Raw genomic sequence first — 20018 nt, 5'->3', positions numbered from 1 at the left:
TTTAGTTACATGTAAAAATTAAAAATGGAGACTTTAAGGATCAGAGGATAACAAGCATGGTAACCCAATCAGAAATGAAAAGGAATGACTTTTTGTGAATGTGGCCGTGTTTCTACTATGAAACTATCAATACCTTGTTCTGTGACCCCTGTGTATAACAATCAAGTAATAAAACAAAGCTTGTTCCTATTGGCTTAATTGTGCAGAATAGGCAAAGCCGCTGAAAGTTTAGGAAAACATGGGCCCATTTTTAGTAAAAGATACATGGAGCTATATGTTGGGCTCCTAGGATACTGGATACTTATGTTTTATATTTTCTGTTATTAGGTCACAACAGACAAAAAAGATGTGGAACCCCAGCATCAAGCAACTGCGAGTATGGTTGTTAAAGCCTACAAACCCTCCCCAGGGTCTGGGAATTACCTGCACATCAGCATTCCTGGATCAGAGCTAAAACTTAGAGACACTCTCGCAGTGAATTTCTACATCAAAAATAACGCTCCAGTTCAATTCCAGCATTTCACCTATTTGGTAACCAAACGTATAACCTCTGATTAATGAGTTTAATGATAATGACCTTTCCTAATATTGATTATTAAAACAACAAGGAACTTCAAACACATAGGTTGAAATTGAACCTATAATAACAGAACCCTAAGCCTACAGACTTCACTGCTAGTGGTCTTGTTGTAGTTAGAGTTGCCACCCGCTGGTATTTTACACCTGCCAAGACTGGGACCTTTATTAAAAAGTTACCGGCAATGCAGTTGCTGGTAAATTTGTAATACCCTTAAGAAAAGGCCGTAAAACACTCCAAAATTTACTAAGTAAAGTTTCCAAAGATTATAATTGGAGGCTAAAAGGATTGGGGTGTCTTGGACTTGATCCCCAATCATAAGCCCATAATTAACACGATGCCTAAATGGTCAAAATATGTAAGTAAAACGGCAATATTTATTCCCAACCTTGCCATTATACACATTTCAAATCAAATTAAAAACATGGGGTATTACATGTGGGAGAAGGGATCCCTCTCAAGTAAATGCTTCAAATGAAACGTACAGTCCAACCACCTTATCCCTGCTATTTATGCACAGTAACAAGCAAGTCATGGTGTGACATGTACAATAATGTTAAGCATTCATTTTGATGTAAATGTGTCCCGGGACTCAAAAACTTGTGATGGACAAAAGTCATATTCTGGCGTGGTAGCAATAAGTTATCCAACACAACCGATACTACAGCGGTTACCGTATATACTCGAGTATAAGCCGTCCCGAGTATAAGCCGAGGTACCTAATTTTACCTCCAAAAACTGGGAAAGCTTATTGACTCGAGTATAAGCCGAGGGTGAGAAATGCAGCAGCTTCTGGTAAGTTTCAATCAAAAAATGTAGGGTTTCTGCTCCAATTGGAGGTGCCGGCGTCTTGTTTTTGGATGCTGGCGACCATTCTTGGACGCTGGCGACAATTCTTAGGTGCCGGCAACTATTCTTAGGCGCCGGCGACTATTCTTAGACGCCGGCGACCGTTTTTGCGCTTGACCCGAGTATAAGCCGAGGTAGCGTTTTCATCATATTTTGGGGGCTTAAAAACTCGGCTTATACTCGAGTATATACGGTACATGTTATTGTTTAAGTTTCGGCTTGGTCGCGCTGAAGACCCATGTGTGTGTTGTAAATGTCTGGTGGAAGCCTATCCCAACGTTCCAGAAATAAAATCCCGGTATATTAGTTAGGTTAATCCTGATATCCATCCAGCCTCAGGTCGTTTATTCCACTGTACATTGTGCACGCCACAGTCCACGGAGAGGGGCCCCGTCTCCCCGATGCAACACAGCCGTTTTGCTACCGACCGTAGCTTTTATCCTTTAAGTCCCCAACTCAGCAAAGGGGAGAGGGGATTCATTGATTCTTCCGATCCATCCATAACAATGACTGTAATTGGATTGGACAGATTTGTTATGCATGATAATGATCAACCTCTCAGATAATAAATTCCGATAAATATTAATTTTAACTGATACATCAGTTTATCAATTTTGATAAGCAAATGTTTTCAATAAGCAGGGATTCGTGCGAAATTCCCCACTACGCCACCTGCAAATTTTTCCGCAAAACTGCAAAAAATTCCGCCGCAACGATAAAGTCAAAAAGACAAAAGTGTTGCAGAGACAAAAAAATCATCATAAGAAAAAATGCATTTGGAGTGAGAAAAAATTATCCCACGTAAAAAGTTTTTTTGACGTCTATTGACTTCAGTGCGTTTTTCTCACTATTTATTAAAGGGGACCCATCACCCAAAAAAAATATTCAAAATCCTATTTCATCACATTAGTCAAGCAAAATTAACTTTAATTACACTATATAAATTATTTGAATCTTGTTTCTTTCAGTCTGGGAACTCAAAATTATAGCAAGCAGGCAGGAGCCATTTTGTGGACATTGTTCCATCATCTCAGGAATCTTGTTTGTGCACCAGAATGGGGGACCTGATGTCCATCCCCATGTCCTGGTTACACAATTAAATGGTGAAGAGAATGGGGGAATGTGTGGAGAGAAGTGACATCTAGGAAGTGCTGAATGGAAAGTGAAAGTAATTGCCTGCCCCGCCTCTATGCCTAAGGCATAGAGGCGGGGCAGACAATATTTGATTGACAGCTGAGATTTTTAAATAAGCTTACAACAGTTATGAATGCTTTAATAAAAAATAGAAATTATATTTCATGTTTAGTTTGAAAAGGACTTTTATTATACAGATTTTTGTGTCTGGGTGACATGTCCACTTTAATTCAACCAGCCAGATCGTTTTCAAATCATGCTCAATTTTCAAAACAAATTTCAAATCAAGTTCAAATTTGAGATCAAATTCTAATTTAACTTTGTTTAATTTATCCCCGGGATAGAGAAGGGGGGGGAAACCCCAGCCAAAAAATATGCAAGGGCAAGAAAAAAGGGGGGGGCACGGGGAATTTTTCTACTTTTATTACCCCTTAAAAATGTCAGTGTTCCAGAAGGACACTATTTTTGAAGACTCTTCTTAAACCTGGCTATGGGGTGCTATGGGGTGATAGGGTAACTGATACTATTCATCCAGCAATTATTCTAAGTAATGTAAGAGCTTTGAAGTAAGAAGGGTGCGGTGGGATGTGACTCAGAGTTGGGGGATTATCCATCTATTTTGAAAATGTTGGCATGGCTGCTGTATATTGTACAACTTTCTCTTTAACTGCGTATCATTTCTTTCAGATCATGAGCAGGGGGAGAATCATGAAGGTCGGCAGGCAAGAGCGATTATCCAATCAGCCCGTTGTCGCCATGGCTCTGTCTATCACTGAGGACTACCTACCATCTTTCCGTATTGTGGCATATTACATGGTGACAACAAATGGAAGAACTGAAATTGTGTCTGACTCTGTCTGGGTGGACGTGGTAGATACCTGCATAGGAACGGTGAGAATCCATGTTGAAGCTCATTTAGATACAGGATAATTAGGTAGGTAGGGACTAGACTGGAGACACATGGCTTCACCTATAACTTCACCAACTTCCCATCAAGCTTCAACCCTTTTGCAACTTTCCAACCAGAAATGTGGCCTTGTGTTTTACAGAGAACCCCCGTGCCCTCATACAGCTCCATTTATAAAATAATGACCAAACCTGCTGTTATAGTACATAATATAGTCTGCAATATTTGTCTTTAGCATTGCCTGCTCAGCACTTTAAATAATTAAGTATCCAGAACAATTGTAGTACATTTTCTGTCCGGTTGTTTTAGCTACATGCTTTGTTTTTCTGGTTGCTAGAATCGCACTTACTTTAGCAATCAGGTAGTGGTTTGGAGAGCAAATTTGAAGATAATTAGCAGAGGGTTTCATTTAGACAGCATTTAATATTTCAGACTGGAGTTAGAAATGAAAGCCAAATTTTGAAAATTTTGTTGTACGGGCCCTGTGATTTCTAATGGTGGCCCTGCCGGGCCCACCCACAAAAGAACTTCAGAGGAGTCCAGCACACACTTCTATCTTATGGCCACAATCCGGCTGTCTGCCCTCTCACTCACTAATCCTCCCTCCCTCTCGGCTGACCACCTACCCTCTCATCCACCCCGCCAGTACTGCTTCCTCTATAATTACACCACTGCACCCGGGTCAGACTGAAGTGATGTGGGCCCACCAGGAACTCTCCACCCACTGCAGATCAACCTGCTTTTGATTGTCCTTCCAGGACCCACCAGGGATATTAAGGGAGGAAGTACATTTATAGCCTCCTCTATATTTTTTTTCTAATTGTCCATTTTAAACTGTTTATAAACAACCAAACCTTATATTTTTACATTGCCACTGGATTAGTCTAATAGATATACAGGTATGGAACCTGTTATCCAGAATGCTCGGGACCTGGGGTTTATCTGAAAACAGATCTTTCCGTAATTTGGGTCTTCATACCTTAGGTCTACTAGAAAATCATGTAAACATTAAATAAACCCAATGCTTCCAATAAGGGTTAAGTATATCTTAGTTGGGATCAAGTACAAGCCACTGTTTAGTTATTACACAGAAAAAGGGAATGTTTTTTAAAAAATTTGATTATAATGGAGTCTATGGGAGACGGCCTTAATTCAGAGCTTTCTGGATAACTGTTTTCACGATAAAGGATCACATACTTGTATATAAAAAAGTTAATATACACAATATGGCCAAAATATGTGAACACCCGTTTTCTACATTGGAATAGGCTATTTAAGCCACTGCCATAATTGGCCAATAGGGATGGGCGAATTGTTTTGCCTTGTTTCACCGCAGAAATTACACCCATAGACCGCCCATAGACTTTAATGGACGTTGGCAAATTTAGCTTGCAGCGAATTTTTGGAGAAAAAAAACGGGTCAAATTCGCCCAAGCCTATTGGCCAAGAATATCTAGAACATATACTGAAGAGCAAGAATAAATTCACTGCAAATTTCACCAAAATTGGCCTTCAGGTTGGACCCCCAACAGTCTACTACTACTGGGGCCACCCTAGGGGGCTCAGCTACTGTAAAAAGTTTGTAAACCTACGGTTAATTCACTGAGGAGTTCCATGACCATAGAAAGCGAAAGGTTGAAGGCTAAATGCGATTACACAGGTGACATTCAGAGATGACATTTAATATCCTCATACTAAATTATTTATTAGAATACACAAGTTTCATGAGTGAGTCGATGACATCACTGAGCGCCAGTTATAACCGATGACATCACTAAGCCTAGTTTCTAAGGATATGGTTTACAGGATATTCATGGCTCTTGTGTATTATAAATATAAAGAGCCTATTGCTTTGGTAACAGTGAGGGCCACAGAAGAGGGGTATTTGTATTATTCCTCTACAATGAATAACCTGACATGTTGATGATGGTTCTTGCACAGCTGGAGTTGAAAGGTTACAAGGATAAAGACAAAGCAGTCCAAAAACTGCCTGCAACCGTGCAGCTAGAACTCCGAGCCGACCATAAAGCCACCGTGGGGCTGGTGATTGTGGACAAGGGTGTCTTTGTGCTGAACAAGAAGTTTAAACTCACTCAGCGTAAGGTGAGAAACTCATTCCATATGCCTTATATTGATGCAAGAGAAATCCTCTATATTTCATAATACGTTTTATTAATTTGTATTTGTGAGTTGCAGAGTAAGACAATATTTACATGAGTATTTTCAATTTTAATATATATATATATTTGCTTAATTTAAAGCAAAGTAGTTTGATTCAAGTGCCCCTGCTGTGCCGGTGTTAGTTCCAACTCTGATTTCTAATTTCATGTACCTTAACATCCTATGGACACATGAAGATTTCTCCATGGACATATATTTACTGATGTCCACAACTGTCCCTGCTGCCTACAGGTCTGAATTTGTGGCAAGGCCAGAAAGGCCCGGGCCTAGTGTGGCAAAATTTAAGAGACGACATACCCCCCAAGCCGTATCTGGAAGAGCACTAAGAACACTGGGGAGCTTGCACTCCATGGGTTGGAGTTCGCGCGCTAGGACCTAGTGGCTGAGGGGTCGGCGCATGTGCTTGTAGGGAGGTGCGCACATTTGCATGCGGTTGCTAGGACCCAGGCGGCCTAGGCGACGGCGCTTGCGCTTGTAGGGAGGTGCATGCAGGCGCTAGGACCCAGGTGGCCTAGGGGCGCGAAAGGATGAAATCCGTCCCTAGCTGCCTACCATTGGCTTCTATAGGGACTGCCTGACGCCACTAGTGCAGATGATCCTTGGCTAGGGTTCCAAACTGTCCGGATTTCACCTGGACAGCCTGGTTTTTGAAAGGGCTTGTGGAGTAAAAAGTTATAAATTAGAAAATCCGGACCGGACATTGAAGTGAATGACATGGCGATCAGCCAATTGCTGATCGCCATGTCATCAGTTCCACCCCTGAAGTCACCCGCCCTGCCCCACGACATCAACGGCCCGCCTCCCAAGTCACTGGTCTGCCCCCCTGCACTTTTCACAAAAAGGTGGCAAACCTATCCTTGGCCTTAAAATGATCTAATATGCTTTGTCAAGCCAAGAACCCCACAACTGGAGTTTCCCATTAAGGCAACAAGGGGTGGCCAGGGACAGGGAAACACCCAGTGTGCTATCAGCCAATGAGCACTACAGGTAGGAAAGAGATTTGGTTGTTTCAATAAATGAGTCTCTATAACACTATGAACATAAACTAGGCATGCACAGAATCTACTTTTTGGGATTTGGACGAATCTCCAAATCCTTTGTGAAAGACTCGGCCGAAATTAGGATTCGGTCTGGCCAGACACAAGGATTCGGCAGAATCCTGCTGGAAAAGATCGAATCCCGAACTGAACCCTGGATTTAGTGTATACATAAATATTTAATTTGCCCCAAAAATCTGAATTTTAGTATCCCTATATTAAACAAAGAGAAATAATATTGGAAAAAGACAATGTTTAATAGGAAAAAAAGTGATCCACCTCTTATTTAAGAGTAAAAACTTTAGAATACTGGAGATAAGTGGAAGATTCCAAAAAGTCAAACATTTTTTCATCTTGTAGCTCATGTTAAAGGCACAGAGGAAACAATAAGCACAATGCAACTGCCTTCGAAAAATCACCCCTTTGTTTTTGGGCTGTTTTAATTCATTGCTTTGTTCAGGTGTGGAATTCAGTTGAGAAGTCGGACATTGGCTGTACTGCTGGAAGCGGTGCTAACAGCGCAGGGGTCTTTTATGATGCCGGACTTGCTCTACAGACTTCCTTCAGTATCACTACCCATCAAAGAATAGGTGAGTGGTAATGTGTTCTGCTTAGTAAATAAATTAAAAACATTTTTTAAAACTTTCCTAAGTTGAAGAACATCAGAGCAGCCTCTTTCTTTCTCCTGACAACTTCCTTGACTACTTGCTGGTCAGACTGGTGGGAAACTGACCAGCAGGTGGCGCTGTTGTAACAAAATTCATTCATATTAACAGTACATGTATCCCTTAATATCTTGGAATTAAAAGAAAATAAATAATGAATGTACAATATAAAAGTGATTGGAATAGCCCCCTTATCAATTTAACATTGACTTATTTTTAAGGTTTAATTATCCTTTAAGTGAAAAGGAACTTTAAATAAGCATTTCCATATCATCTAGATATTTTTCAGTTCTGACAATGATTTCTTTGCCCTCAGAGCCTCAATGTAAACCCGCTGCACAGCGTAAACGCCGCTCAACCACCGCTCTAATGGAGATTAAATCTGGCAAAGGTAAGATATGGTGGGTGAATGGTTGGATTCAAGATGGGTTTATATAGATGATGTACAATATTTTGCTAAATATTCCTTGATGTAGAAGAGTATGAGTTATAACCTGCACATGCTGGCTTTATATAATGTAATGTTATACAGTGAGGAGCTAAGAGACCACCTATGGAACCAGGAACCACTTCTTCTCTGATATTTTCTTTTCCACATTGCTTTATCTCCACAGGCTTTAAGTCTTAAAGGGGATGTAAAGGCAAAAAAATAAAATCCCATTTTTACTTTATTTAATGAAAAGAAAAACCCATCTCCAATATACTTTAATTAAAAAATGTCTACAGTTTTTACAAGAAACCTGACTGAATGCAGTTAAATTCTCCTTTCATTTACTTGCTCTGACTCGTGAGATAGGAAACTTCAGACGGTCCCTAACTGCTCTGCAGGGAAAGGATCATACTTTAATACTTCAGACGGTCCCTAACTGCTCTGCAGGGAACGGATCATCTTTCACAATTCAGATGGTCCCTAAGGAAATGATTATACTTTCAAACAGCAGGGGGGAGGGACTTCCCAGAACTCGGGCAGCTTTGTTTGTTTCCCTGTAGCGCATCGGCGACCGTGTAGAGATTCATATCTGCAGCAGTCAGAGCAAGTAAATGAGGGGGGAATTTCACTGCACACAGTTAGTTTTCTTATAAAAACTGAACAGATTTTTTTAATTGAAGTATATTGGGATATGTTTCGTTTTCAGTTAATAAAGAAAAAAAATTATTTTATTTTTGCCTTTACATCCTCTTTAATGTTTCCAACTCCAGCTGCAGGGACAAAGATCATGGAGCAGATAAACTGGGATTTTATTTGGATGATTTTTTTGCTGCAGCCACTGGTTTTGCAGAGTTGGAGACAGTTTGTATTAAACAATACAAAAACTATAAAATCCACATTAGATTACATGACAACACAGGACCCAGTGCAGTCTGTATATTCTGATTATTAATCAGTCTTGCTGGCAGATATTATTTGACTTGTGCTTTTTTGATAATTTATGACGATCCCTAAGCAGCCCAGAGCACACTGAGCATGTGCATAGTCTTGGTCTTGCCAAGTACATGATCGTGACCCCCTGTGGCCAATTTGAAAGCATAAATCATTTGTTTGATTAGGCTTGTGGTGCAGTAAATTCATGTTTATGTTTAGTATACAAAATACAGCATTTCTAGCATTATTCTATTTTAAACTTTAATTTCCCTTTAATTTAATTCTCGGTCATGTTACCAATTTGGATCTTCATACCGGAGCTTTCTGGATAACGGGTTTCTGGATAACCGATCCCATACCTCTATAGTCCAATAGAAAAAAATAGGACAATGAAAGGCATCCACAGGGCTGGAAAAATGAAGTACAACAATATTTATTTGTAGAAGATAAAAAGTTACACATCTCCATAGGCCCTACGCATTTCATGCCCTAAGGACACTTCTACAATTAAATATTGTTTTTTCGGCCCTGTGGATACCTTTGAGTGCTGGATAGCTATTTGTTTTATTTGCTTATACAGGTATGGGACCTGTTATACAGAATGCTCAGGACCTGGGGCTTTCCGGATAAGAGATCTTTCTGGATCTTGATACTATACGTCTCATAGAAAGTCATGTAAACATTAAATAAACCCAACAGGATGATTTTGCTTCCAATAAGGATTAATTATATCTTAGTTGGGATCAAGTATTAGCTACTGTTTTATTATTACACAGAAAAAGGAAGCCATTTTTTAAAAATTGGATTATTTGGATAAAATGGAGTCTGTGGGAGACGGCCTTTCCTTAATTCGGAGCTTTCTGGATAACGGGTTTCCGGATAATGGATCCCATACCTGTACTGGATTACTTTCCCTGAAGCTAAAGGGTTGGTGCACCTGGACCACCAGATGTACTTGCTGAGCTATTTATATTCCCTTTTCTTGTTAATAAAGGATTGCTTGTGCCAATGGTCTGATTATAGTCGGCTCCACCGACTTCCCAATAGTTCTGTTTGGATAAGTAATATGGTATACCTGAATAAAACAAAGACAGGCGGCACAATTCTTATAAATTGCTTGTAACATGAAGGGAAATACATGCTTGATAAATAATTTATTGAATTATGTATGTATGTTTAATTAACATGTGTATTAAATAGTAACATAGTAACATAGTAACATAGTAAGTTAGGTTGAAAAAAGACACAGGTTCATCAAGTTCAACCTTTTGACTTTTTTTTTAACCTGCCTAATTGCCAGTTGATCCAGAGGAAGGAAAATATCTTCCAAAAGAAGGAAAGAGATAATTACTTACCGTTAAGAACTGAATGGATTTTTTTTTTTGGTGTAGTACCTCTTGACCGCCTATGGGAGCGCTATTATTCTATTATTGATTTGCTTTGATATAAATGCATTTTAACTTTCAAATATACACATTTCTGAATTATAACACTAAGGGGGTTATTTACTAAACTCTGAATGCAAAAATCCCGAAAATTTCGTGATTTTTTAAAATAAAATCAGACTTTTAAAAAAATCACAACTTTTTCAGAATTTATTAAACTTCGGGGATGGAAAAGTCCGAATTAGAAAATCCAGCATCTCAGACCTGTCGAGGTTGCATATAAGTCAATGGGAGAAGTCCCAATGATTTTTTTTTTATGTGCGCTGGGTTTTGGGGTGAAAAATCCCAAAAAAAAATCGAATTTTTTCCCACAAAGCAAATTTTGCGGGAATATGTAATAATAAATAAGTGTAAAAAACTCGAGCAAATTTGATCCTCTTGTGCTTTTTATAAACTACCTTATGTTACAAGTGTTATGGGTAAGTAGCCTTAATTCCTTGTGTGTTTGCCATATGTTATCATAGAATCAGTAAAGAGAAACGCACCATGATATGTAGAACATCCCACATAAATTGTATGATCCTACAGCTTCAAACTACAAGGACAAGGCAAAGAAGTGCTGCCTGGATGGAATGCAGGAGAACCTGATGGGCCACAGCTGTGATCGACGTGCCCGTTACATCTTGGATGGGAAGGAATGTGTGGACGCTTTCCTGGACTGCTGCAAATACTATGAGAAGAAGAGGGAAGACGAGAGAAAGAGTAAAGACGAGGATACTCTGGAAAGAAGTAAGGAACCGTGGAAAGTTAGGTAAAGAGAGATATTTAAGGGCAAGGAAAACACTCCCCTTACCATTGGCTTCAAGTATTTTCACCCATAAAAGCATCATTGCAGTGCTCTTCAAGAGTGATTCAAAATTTGATGTGTATGGAAAACCATTGCCTTGGCCATCATCAAAATTATACACATACCTGTATCTGTATTTCTAATAAATGCTTAATACAAACATTTCATTGTTATCCCATCTTTAGAGATTAACTAAAATGCATCTGCAGGAAAAAAAAATACCAATTGATATTCATTCAAAAATATTTCCTATTGGCCAAAGGTTCTCATAGATAGAATTTTCACAAGCATTTTCAATTTTTGTGACAGAACAAACGGCGACCAGGCCACAATATCGGTCAGAGGTCATTATGGTATTAGCTATCTCTGATTTCATAAATATCTTGTGCCACAGGTGAGGAGGAATCTGATTACATGTTGGAATCTGAAATTGATATCAGGTCGGACTTTCCAGAGAGTTGGCTCTGGATAGAAAAGGAAATGACCGGAGTTCCGGACAAAGACAAGTTAGTGATGAAACCTTTGGCCAGCCCTATTTCTGGCTTGCTAAGAGAAATTCTTTGGTGTAAACAAAATCCTAAAGGCAAAACAAGGTCCAACTGGTCTTCCACAGTACCAGAGGATGTCCTAGTGGTCCCCAGCCTAGCAATGCACATTCCACCACCAGGTTGTCACATTTATATTATTTAGCACACTTCTCATTTCATTGTTTAGCTTTAGCCTTGGATGTCCATAAACAGAGCAAAACAAAAGGCAGACAAGGTACTGGACAATGCCAGGGTGGTGCAGTTTAGACAGGGTCTGTCCATGACATAAGGGGTCCTCAAACCCAACAAATAAGCTTAGGATGTAAAGTTCCACAACATGTGTTTACAATGTTCCTACCCAACCCTTTATGACTATGAAGATTTTCATTCATCCAGGTCATGGTATATCTAGTATAGGTCAATCTAAAAAACAACTGGACTTGCTGAGTAATCTGCTCGGATGAATAGTGAAACGTCTTCATTGATTACTCAGCAAGTCCAGTTGTTTTTTAGATTGACCTATACTAGATATACCCAAACCTTTAAATACATGTAATTACGCCATAAAATACCTGACTCCTGTTCAGAAGCTTCTTGCAGACTTTGCTTAAGAGTAAAAAGAGTTGGGGAGCAAAGCAAGCATAAAAAATGTTCCTGGGTAGTACCAAATAAGGACTGTTTGGCTATTTGGTAGCCCATATATCAGTGATCCCCAACCAGTGGTTCGTGAGCAACATGTTGCTCCCCAACCCCTTGAATATTGCTCCCAGAGGTAAAAAAGGTTGGCGACCCCTGACCTATATGGACTGGCAGCCTACAGGAGGCTCTGTTTGGCAGTACACATGGTTTTATTGCAATCAGAACTTGCCTCCAAGCCAGGAATTCAAAAATAAGCACCTGCTTCGGGAGCAACATCCAATGCCACTGGGAGCAACATCCAATGGATTGTTGAGCAACTGGTTGGGGACCTCTGCTCTACTCTCTATTACTAGTCAGTAGACTCTTAAAAGAGCACTGGTTGTTTGAAATCTAACATTAGAATTTTATCTTTTCAGGATATCAAAAAAAATCTTAAATGTTAACTTGAAAGACTCAATCACAACTTGGGAGGTTCTGGCTGTGAGCTATTCTGACAAAGGTAATTGTCCTTTATTCTCTTAGCTTGGGTATAGCATGCATATAGCATAGCCTTGTAGGAATTGCATACACCTACAGTACAAAATCTATTAACTAAAAACATCTTCTATTGGCCTTATTCCATATGTTTTGGAAAGCTCACATTTGTAATTTATATTCATTCATTCATTGTTTATTTATTTTTTATTGCAAAATATTAAGGGACACATGTACTGTTAATATGAATGAATTTTGTTCCAACAGCGCCACCTGCTGGTCAGTTTCCCACCAGTCTGACCACCAAGTAGTCAAGGAAGTTGTCAGGAGAAAGAAAGAGGCTGCTCTGATTTTCTTCTGCTTGGGAAAAGAATTAGAAACCCCTTTCACATGTTTCCTAAGCAGAAGAACATCAGAGCAGCCTCTTTCTTTCTCCTGACAACTTCCTTGACTACTTGCTGGTCAGACTGGTGGGAAACTGATCAGCAGGTGGCGCTGTTGTAACACAATTCATTCATATTAACAGTACATGTAGCCCTTAATATCTTGGAATAAAAAATAAATAATGAATGTAAATTACAAAAATGCTTAGAATAGCCCCCTCATCAATTTTACATTCACTTATTTTAAAGGTTTACTTATCCTTTCAACCTGTTGTAAAATATATACATGCAATGATATTAATTATGATATTATTGCACAGAACATGCATGGTATAGCGAAAAAGGATAGCACAGGAAAAAAATTATATTCCTTTTACAAAATGTTAGAAGGGTTGATTTAAGAAAATCGGTACAAAATTTCACAAGTACAGTTGCCATAGCAATACATAAGGTATTTGCTTTAATTTTTCAGCTTGTAATAGACTGTTCTAAATGGATTGCTGATCTATTGCTATCGGCAGCTGCCCTTTAGAAGCTACATTTGGAAATCGGTTCTATAGTCATTTTTCTGTTTGTTTTTGTTTAATTTACTTGTTCTGGGCCTTCATCCTGAGGTCATCCTCACAGTTTGGGAAATACTGTACAAATTGACTAGACTAAACTCTCTAAAATGATCTGTTTCTTCACCTTTCTCTTTTTTAGAAACAACCTTTCACCATTTTGTTACATCAGGTGGAGCTGCAGCCTTGAAAGTCCTCCATTCCCTCTTCCATACTTTCAGCTTACATTCCCTAATTCTTATTGCAGTCATTTCTGGTAGCTTTTGTAGCTAAGTAAATTCATGTTCTAGTTCAATATTTTTTACATTTTACATTCCTATCAAATAGCCTAGGCAGGGCTGGAACTAGGGGTAGGCAGCAAAGGCACCTTCCTAGGGCACAATAATAGAGGGGTACTTTTCTTTATTTTTTCTCTTATTGAAGCCCAATGTGCTTTGGTCACCCAGTGCAAAAAAGTGCAAGTGCAAAAAAGTGCAAAGGGTGCAATGACTAACTCTTAAAAAAGACAAAGTCCAATAAAAACTCCCTGGTCCCTGGCCAAAAGGCGCAAAAGATCCAGAGACTTCGGACTCCCCTTGCCGAAGCTAAGGGAAGACCCTTTATCCCCAAACCCCCCCCCCCGGCACAAAAGGCATAGGCAGTGGGCAAGGGTCTTCAGATCCCCATCACCGCAAGGCTAGGAGGATCCCTTTTTCCAATCCCCAGAGGGAGAGGGTACCAATGGACCTCCGAAGAGGTCCCAAAACGGAATGCGCCCTCGTAGGGCCAGGGTTCAGGGGAGGAAGGAACCAGATGGCCACACATCCTCTCATGGATTTTATTATTAAAGTTCAAGTGAGACAAGGAAGGGTATGCGAGAACCAGTTGGGTTGTAACTAAGATGGCTCACACCACATATCAGTTAGCACAATGCATTGATGGTCCACATATGTGTAGAAGTAGCACTGACCATCTTGTTAAGTCTTCTTAAATTACTAATTATTCTCAGTAAAGGGAGGAGATATTGAGATCCAGGACCATGTGATGACCCCCATCTGAATTTGTCTTTATTACTATTTATTCAAATTTCTTGACATTCTCTTTAAAATGCCATTACAGATGGGATTTTAGTGAACTAAGGTTCATGTGATGTGACTTTGTTTGAGACTGTTTTATTGTCTTCTCTTTACACAGGTCTGTGTGTGGCTCCTCCCCACGAGATTAAGGCAATAAAGGAATTCTTTATCGATCTAAAACTGCCTTATTCTGTTGTGAGGAATGAACAGGTGGAGATTAGAGCCATTATCTACAACTATAACAGCAACAGAATTAAGGTAAAGTGTGAAAAAAAGTATTGCAAAGCAGAAGGAATCTTTGGAAAGAAGTCTAGTTTCAGTTAAATTTCCATTTATTTATGGACTACCCTATAGGCTAAAACCTAGTGGATGAGCTTTAAACCTATGGTGAATTCAATGAGCATGATAGACATTTAAGGACTGAAGCTGGCCTTATTTCCAGCCTTAAGTCCCATGTTTCTTGCACTTTGCATCTTACCCTTGGCATATCTCCCTCTCTGCCTCATGAGGTGCTTCCTCTCTGTAGAGTTATTTATCCCAAATTTAAATTAACATTTTTTAAAAAAAACGTTTCAAACTTAAAAAATTTAAAATATTAATTTTTCGTCAATATGTGTAATAAATTTGGTTATAAATATGGACACTCACATCCAACTGTTTCTTTTCAGCATTCTGATTACAACGCTGGGCATACATTACAATACCTTGGAGCATATTGGCCCCACAGACTTCTTAGGGTCAAAATCTGAGCTGATGGAAGCAATGCTAGGGGAATGCATTTAAGGGAGGCCTGGCTGCTGCACATTCACATGCACAGTGTCAGACCAGGGCTGCTCCTGCTATGAGGCAAGGGGAGAACTTTGTCTCAGGCTGCATCGAGCAGTAAAAAGCCACCTAAGCCAGACAATAGCCTAAAAGGTCCACCACCACTCAAACAGTGTTAGACAGGACATAATATGGTCCACTAGAGTGTGTGTGTGTGTTAAAGAGCTCATTTTAGAATGCAACCACAATTGTGATTCAAGATTGGCAGGCACATTGATGATATTCATTAATAATGTTTGCCCATCGTTGCTCCTTGAACTTGTGAATAGTACGAATGCACCCAACCAGTCACTACTTACATGAAAATGCATGCACTGACACAAGCGAACCCTGGACTCCAGACCAGCCTGGGTATGTGGTAGTTTTAAGGTCCAGTAAAAGGTGTTAGCTAGACTTGGCTGAGGTCCACTGGCAGATCTTGGGGTACTTTGACAGGCCCACCCATCCCTGCACTCAATCAATAAAAATAAACTGCTTTGCACTTAAAAACGTCACTGTGTTCAAGTTTCTATGAGGCAGTAACCAAATGTAAACAGGGTTACACACACATATGCAAATTTGGAACTTGCAGTTTCTCCTGTATCAACTTGAAGAGGTGTAGGACTACCAAATAGCTTACACTGGTCTTAATAAGCCTTTATTGTTTGCCCATTAGCCAGGACCAGCATCCATCAATTTGTTTATATACAGTAACCACCAACTTGTAAGTAATGCCAACTTTATGTTTTCTTTATTTTATGGCATAGGTGCAAGTGCAGTTCAACTACAATAAAGAGTTCTGTAGCCTGTCCACACCCAAAAAGAAGTTTCAACAGGAAGTTTGGGTTGGTGCCGAGTCCTCCGTTGTTGTTCCTTTTATCATTGTTCCTCTCACCATTGGTGAGCATGATGTAGAAGTGACGGCAATGGTCTATAAGCAGTTTGTTTCAGATGGTGTGCTGAAAAAGCTAAGAGTTGTGGTAAGTAAGCTCCATGAACAATACATTTTAGTGCGCGTCTAAGAAAGAACTGTCTCTGTCAGAGTTGTTGTTTCTGTGTATTCATTTGGCATTTTCTTGTTGATCTGTTCTAGTCCGAAGGAATGCTTGTTTCAAAAACATTGACTACAGTTATTTTAGAACCAGAATTATTAGGAAAAGGTCAGTATTTGTCGTTTATATGTCATTTATATATATATATATATATATATATATATATATATATATATATATATATATATATATATATATATATATATATATATATATATATATATATATATATATATATATATATATATATATATATATAAAGGTTTGACCATATGGATTGTTTTTTTCCCACAGATGTGTGGCAAGAAGTAAAAATTGGAGCACTGATTGCACCAAATATTGTTCCCAAGTCAGACATTGACATCAAAGTCATTTTACAAGGTGAATAGAAAGAAGGAAATGTAGATGTTGATAAACATGTCTAAGAGGCTTCTCACCAGTTACTGCCATCTCATTCTATTTATTGACCCAAGTTAATATGATCTACAGAACCTCTGAACTTAGTGCTGTCCAACTGGTGATCCACAGCCCACCTTTGTGTGCCCCCCTCCCCCCATTAAAGCCTGGTGGCTAAAATTGCTTACTTTATGTAAAATGTAGAAATTATTAGCACTGGGATTAACTGGCACTTGCATTATTCACATCTCAAATTCAGGCTGTAAATCCCCATTTGGTGCTGCCATTGTGTGTGGCATATGTACTCTGCCTGCCCTACTCTGCCTGTGTGTGCCATAATCTGCCTGTTCTATGCTCCCTGTGTGTACCATACTCTGTCTGTCTGTCGTATGCTCACTGTGTGCCATACTCTGCCTTCCCTATGCTGCCTGTGTGTGCCATACTCTGCCTGTCCTATGTTCCCTGTGTGTGCCATACTCTGCCTGTTCTATGCTCCCTGTGTGTGTGCCATACTCTGCCTGCCCTATACTCCCTGTGTGTGCCATACTCTACCTGCTCTATGTTACCTGTGTGTGCCATACTCTGCCTTCCCTATGCTGCCTGTGTGTGCCATACTCTGTCTGTCCTATGTTCCCTGTGTGTGCCATAATCTGCCTGTTCTATGCTCCCTGTGTGTGTGCCATACTCTGCCTGCCCTATACTCCCTGTGTGTGCCATACTCTACCTGCTCTATGTTACCTGTGTGTGCCATACTCTGCCTGCCCTATACTCCCTGTGTGTGCCATACTCCACCTGCTCTATGTTACCTGTGTGTGCCATACTCTGCCTCCTCTACACTTCCTGTGTGTGCCATATTCTGCTTGTCCTACGCTCCCTGTGTGTGCCATAATCTGCCTTCTCTATGTTACCTGTGTGTGCCATACTCCTCCTGCCCTACACTGCCTGTGTGTGCCATACTCTGCCTGCTCTACACTGCACATATGTGCCATACTCTGGCTGCCCTATGCTGCCTTTGTGTGCCATACTCTGCCTGTTTTATGCTCCCTGTGTGTGCCATAATCTACCTTCCCTATGCTCCCGGTGTGCCATAATCTACCTTCCCTATGCTCCCTGTGTGTGCCATAATCTACCTTCCCTATGCTCCCTGTGTGTGCCATAACCTGCCTGTTCTACAATGCCTGAGTGTGCCATACTCTTTCCAGGCCTACTCTGCTTGTATGTGCCATACTCTGCCTGCTCTACACCGCCTGTGTGCACCACACATTGCCTGCCCTACTCTTTCTGTGTGCCATACTCTGCCTGCTTTACACTTCCTGTGTGTTCCATACTCTGCATGCTCTAAGATGCCTGTGTGTGTCATACTCTGCCTGTTCTACGCTGTGTGTGTGCCATACTCTTCCTGCCATACTTTGACTGTTTGTGCCATCCATACTCTGCCTGTTCTGTGTGTGTGCAATATTCTGTCTATTCTATGCTGCATGTGCTATACTCTGCCTGCCGGTGTGTGCCATACTCTGCATGCCCTACTCTGCTTGTGTGTGCCATACTCTGCCTGCTCTAGACTGCCTGTTTGCTCCATACTCTGCCTGTCTTACAATGCCTGTGTGTGCCATACTCAGCCAACTCTACACTGCCTGTGTGTGCCATGCTCAGCCTGCCCTATGCTGCCTGTGTGTGTCATACTCTGCCTGTTCTACGCTGTGTGTATGCCATACTCTTCCTGCCATACTTTGCCTGTTTGTGTCATCCATACTCTGCCTGTTCTGTGTGTGTGCAATATTCTGTCTATTCTATGCTGCATGTGCTATACTCAGCCTGCCATATGCTCCCTGTGTTTGACATACTCTGCCTGCTCTATTCCGGCCCTCGGTACCACAGAAGTTGGACATCACTGCCTTAACTATTCCTATTCATTTTTCATTGATTCTCTTTTATACTTAGGAACCCCAATTAGTCAGCTGGTGGAGAATGCCATTGATGGCAGCCGGCTTCATCACTTAATTCAGATGCCAGACGGTTGTGGAGAGCAGAACATGATGAGAATGACTACTAATGTCATCACTACTCGGTATCTTGATGCCACCGGGCAGTGGGAGCGAGTTGGAGTGGACAGAAGAGAAAAAGCCCTCAACAACATTAAAGATGGTGAGTAGATAAGGTGTGAGTGTAACAATCACTATGCAGAGTGATGCATCAAGTCCTTCTCAGACAAATAAAGGAGATTCCTTTGGGATGGAGGCCAATGAATGGCAGTTTTGAAGATTAAACTGGGCACTTTACTTACCCCTCATGTAGATTCAGGGATCTCAGTTCACAGCAGCCATCTTCCGGGTCCGGGACTGAGACCGGCGAAGCGGCGCATGGGCAGTTGGAGCAATTTCCTGGTTTGCGACAACTGCGCATGGGCCAAAAAGGATGGAAGTTGCCTAAGTGTCGGAAGAAGACACGAAGACCCGGAAGATGGCTGCCGTGAACTGCAATCCCTGAATCTGCACCAAGGGGTAAGTAAAAGGTATGGAGCATATCCCCGGGGGGGCAGCTAGGCTGGGGGGGAGGAGGGAGGGGGGTCTTTTTTCAGTAAGGGTTGAATTCTCCTTTAAAGGCGGTGGCGTGACTAGAATACGCTGGACCCCCCTGAAAAAAAAAATCTTCAGAGGGGCCTGGCTCACTCTGTTCCCCATCATCCCAACCCTTCTAGCCATTTCCTACCTTGTGGGAAGCAGCCCCGCAGTCCGAGCCCCCATGTTCCCCAGGCCCCCCTGCATTTGCTTACTCTATACTTACGCCACTGAAAGCAGGGGTTGATGTGATGTCTAAATGATACCCTAGAATTTTCTCTTAGTATACTAAAAACATAGATATATAAGGTTATATTACTATAAAACGTCTGTCTTTTTAGGTTATCAGAAAGAACTGGCTTTCCGGAAATCTGACCTCTCCTTTTCAGCATTCCAAGAAAGGCCATCCAGCACGTGGTAAGGCTCCTATATCGACATTCTCACTGCAACCAATTGCCACATTCAGCTGGTCTGATAATTCCACAAAGAGAAAGTGTGAAAGTGCAGTAGCATGGGGAGGCATGGATGAACAGTAAGGACATAAACATGCCCAAATGGGCATCCAAAAACCCCAAAACCTTAGAAAGTGGGACCACTTTCCAAACTATTATTCCTCCTCTTCTCA

The 20018-nt window shown here is 40.7% G+C and overlaps 1 protein-coding gene across 1 annotated transcript in view; it reads left to right on the top strand.

Annotated features, from left to right (window-relative positions):
* LOC108703502 (A.superbus venom factor 1) overlaps positions 1-20018 on the top strand; it is a 62897-nt gene that overhangs the window by 23514 nt on the left and 19365 nt on the right. The window contains exons 12-25 of the mRNA XM_041588930.1: positions 328-531; positions 3248-3451; positions 5409-5570; positions 7146-7275; positions 7667-7741; positions 10687-10887; positions 11340-11451; positions 12528-12610; positions 14702-14841; positions 16155-16367; positions 16481-16547; positions 16734-16820; positions 18777-18980; positions 19735-19810. Coding sequence (XP_041444864.1) covers positions 328-531; positions 3248-3451; positions 5409-5570; positions 7146-7275; positions 7667-7741; positions 10687-10887; positions 11340-11451; positions 12528-12610; positions 14702-14841; positions 16155-16367; positions 16481-16547; positions 16734-16820; positions 18777-18980; positions 19735-19810 — 1958 coding nt within the window. The remainder of the gene's footprint in view (positions 1-327; positions 532-3247; positions 3452-5408; positions 5571-7145; positions 7276-7666; positions 7742-10686; positions 10888-11339; positions 11452-12527; positions 12611-14701; positions 14842-16154; positions 16368-16480; positions 16548-16733; positions 16821-18776; positions 18981-19734; positions 19811-20018) is intronic.

Source organism: Xenopus laevis, chromosome 3S (assembly GCF_017654675.1).
Source record: "Xenopus laevis strain J_2021 chromosome 3S, Xenopus_laevis_v10.1, whole genome shotgun sequence".
In the NCBI taxonomy this organism is placed as follows: Eukaryota; Metazoa; Chordata; class Amphibia; order Anura; family Pipidae; genus Xenopus; species Xenopus laevis.
This window is presented reverse-complemented; position numbering and strand designations above follow the sequence as displayed.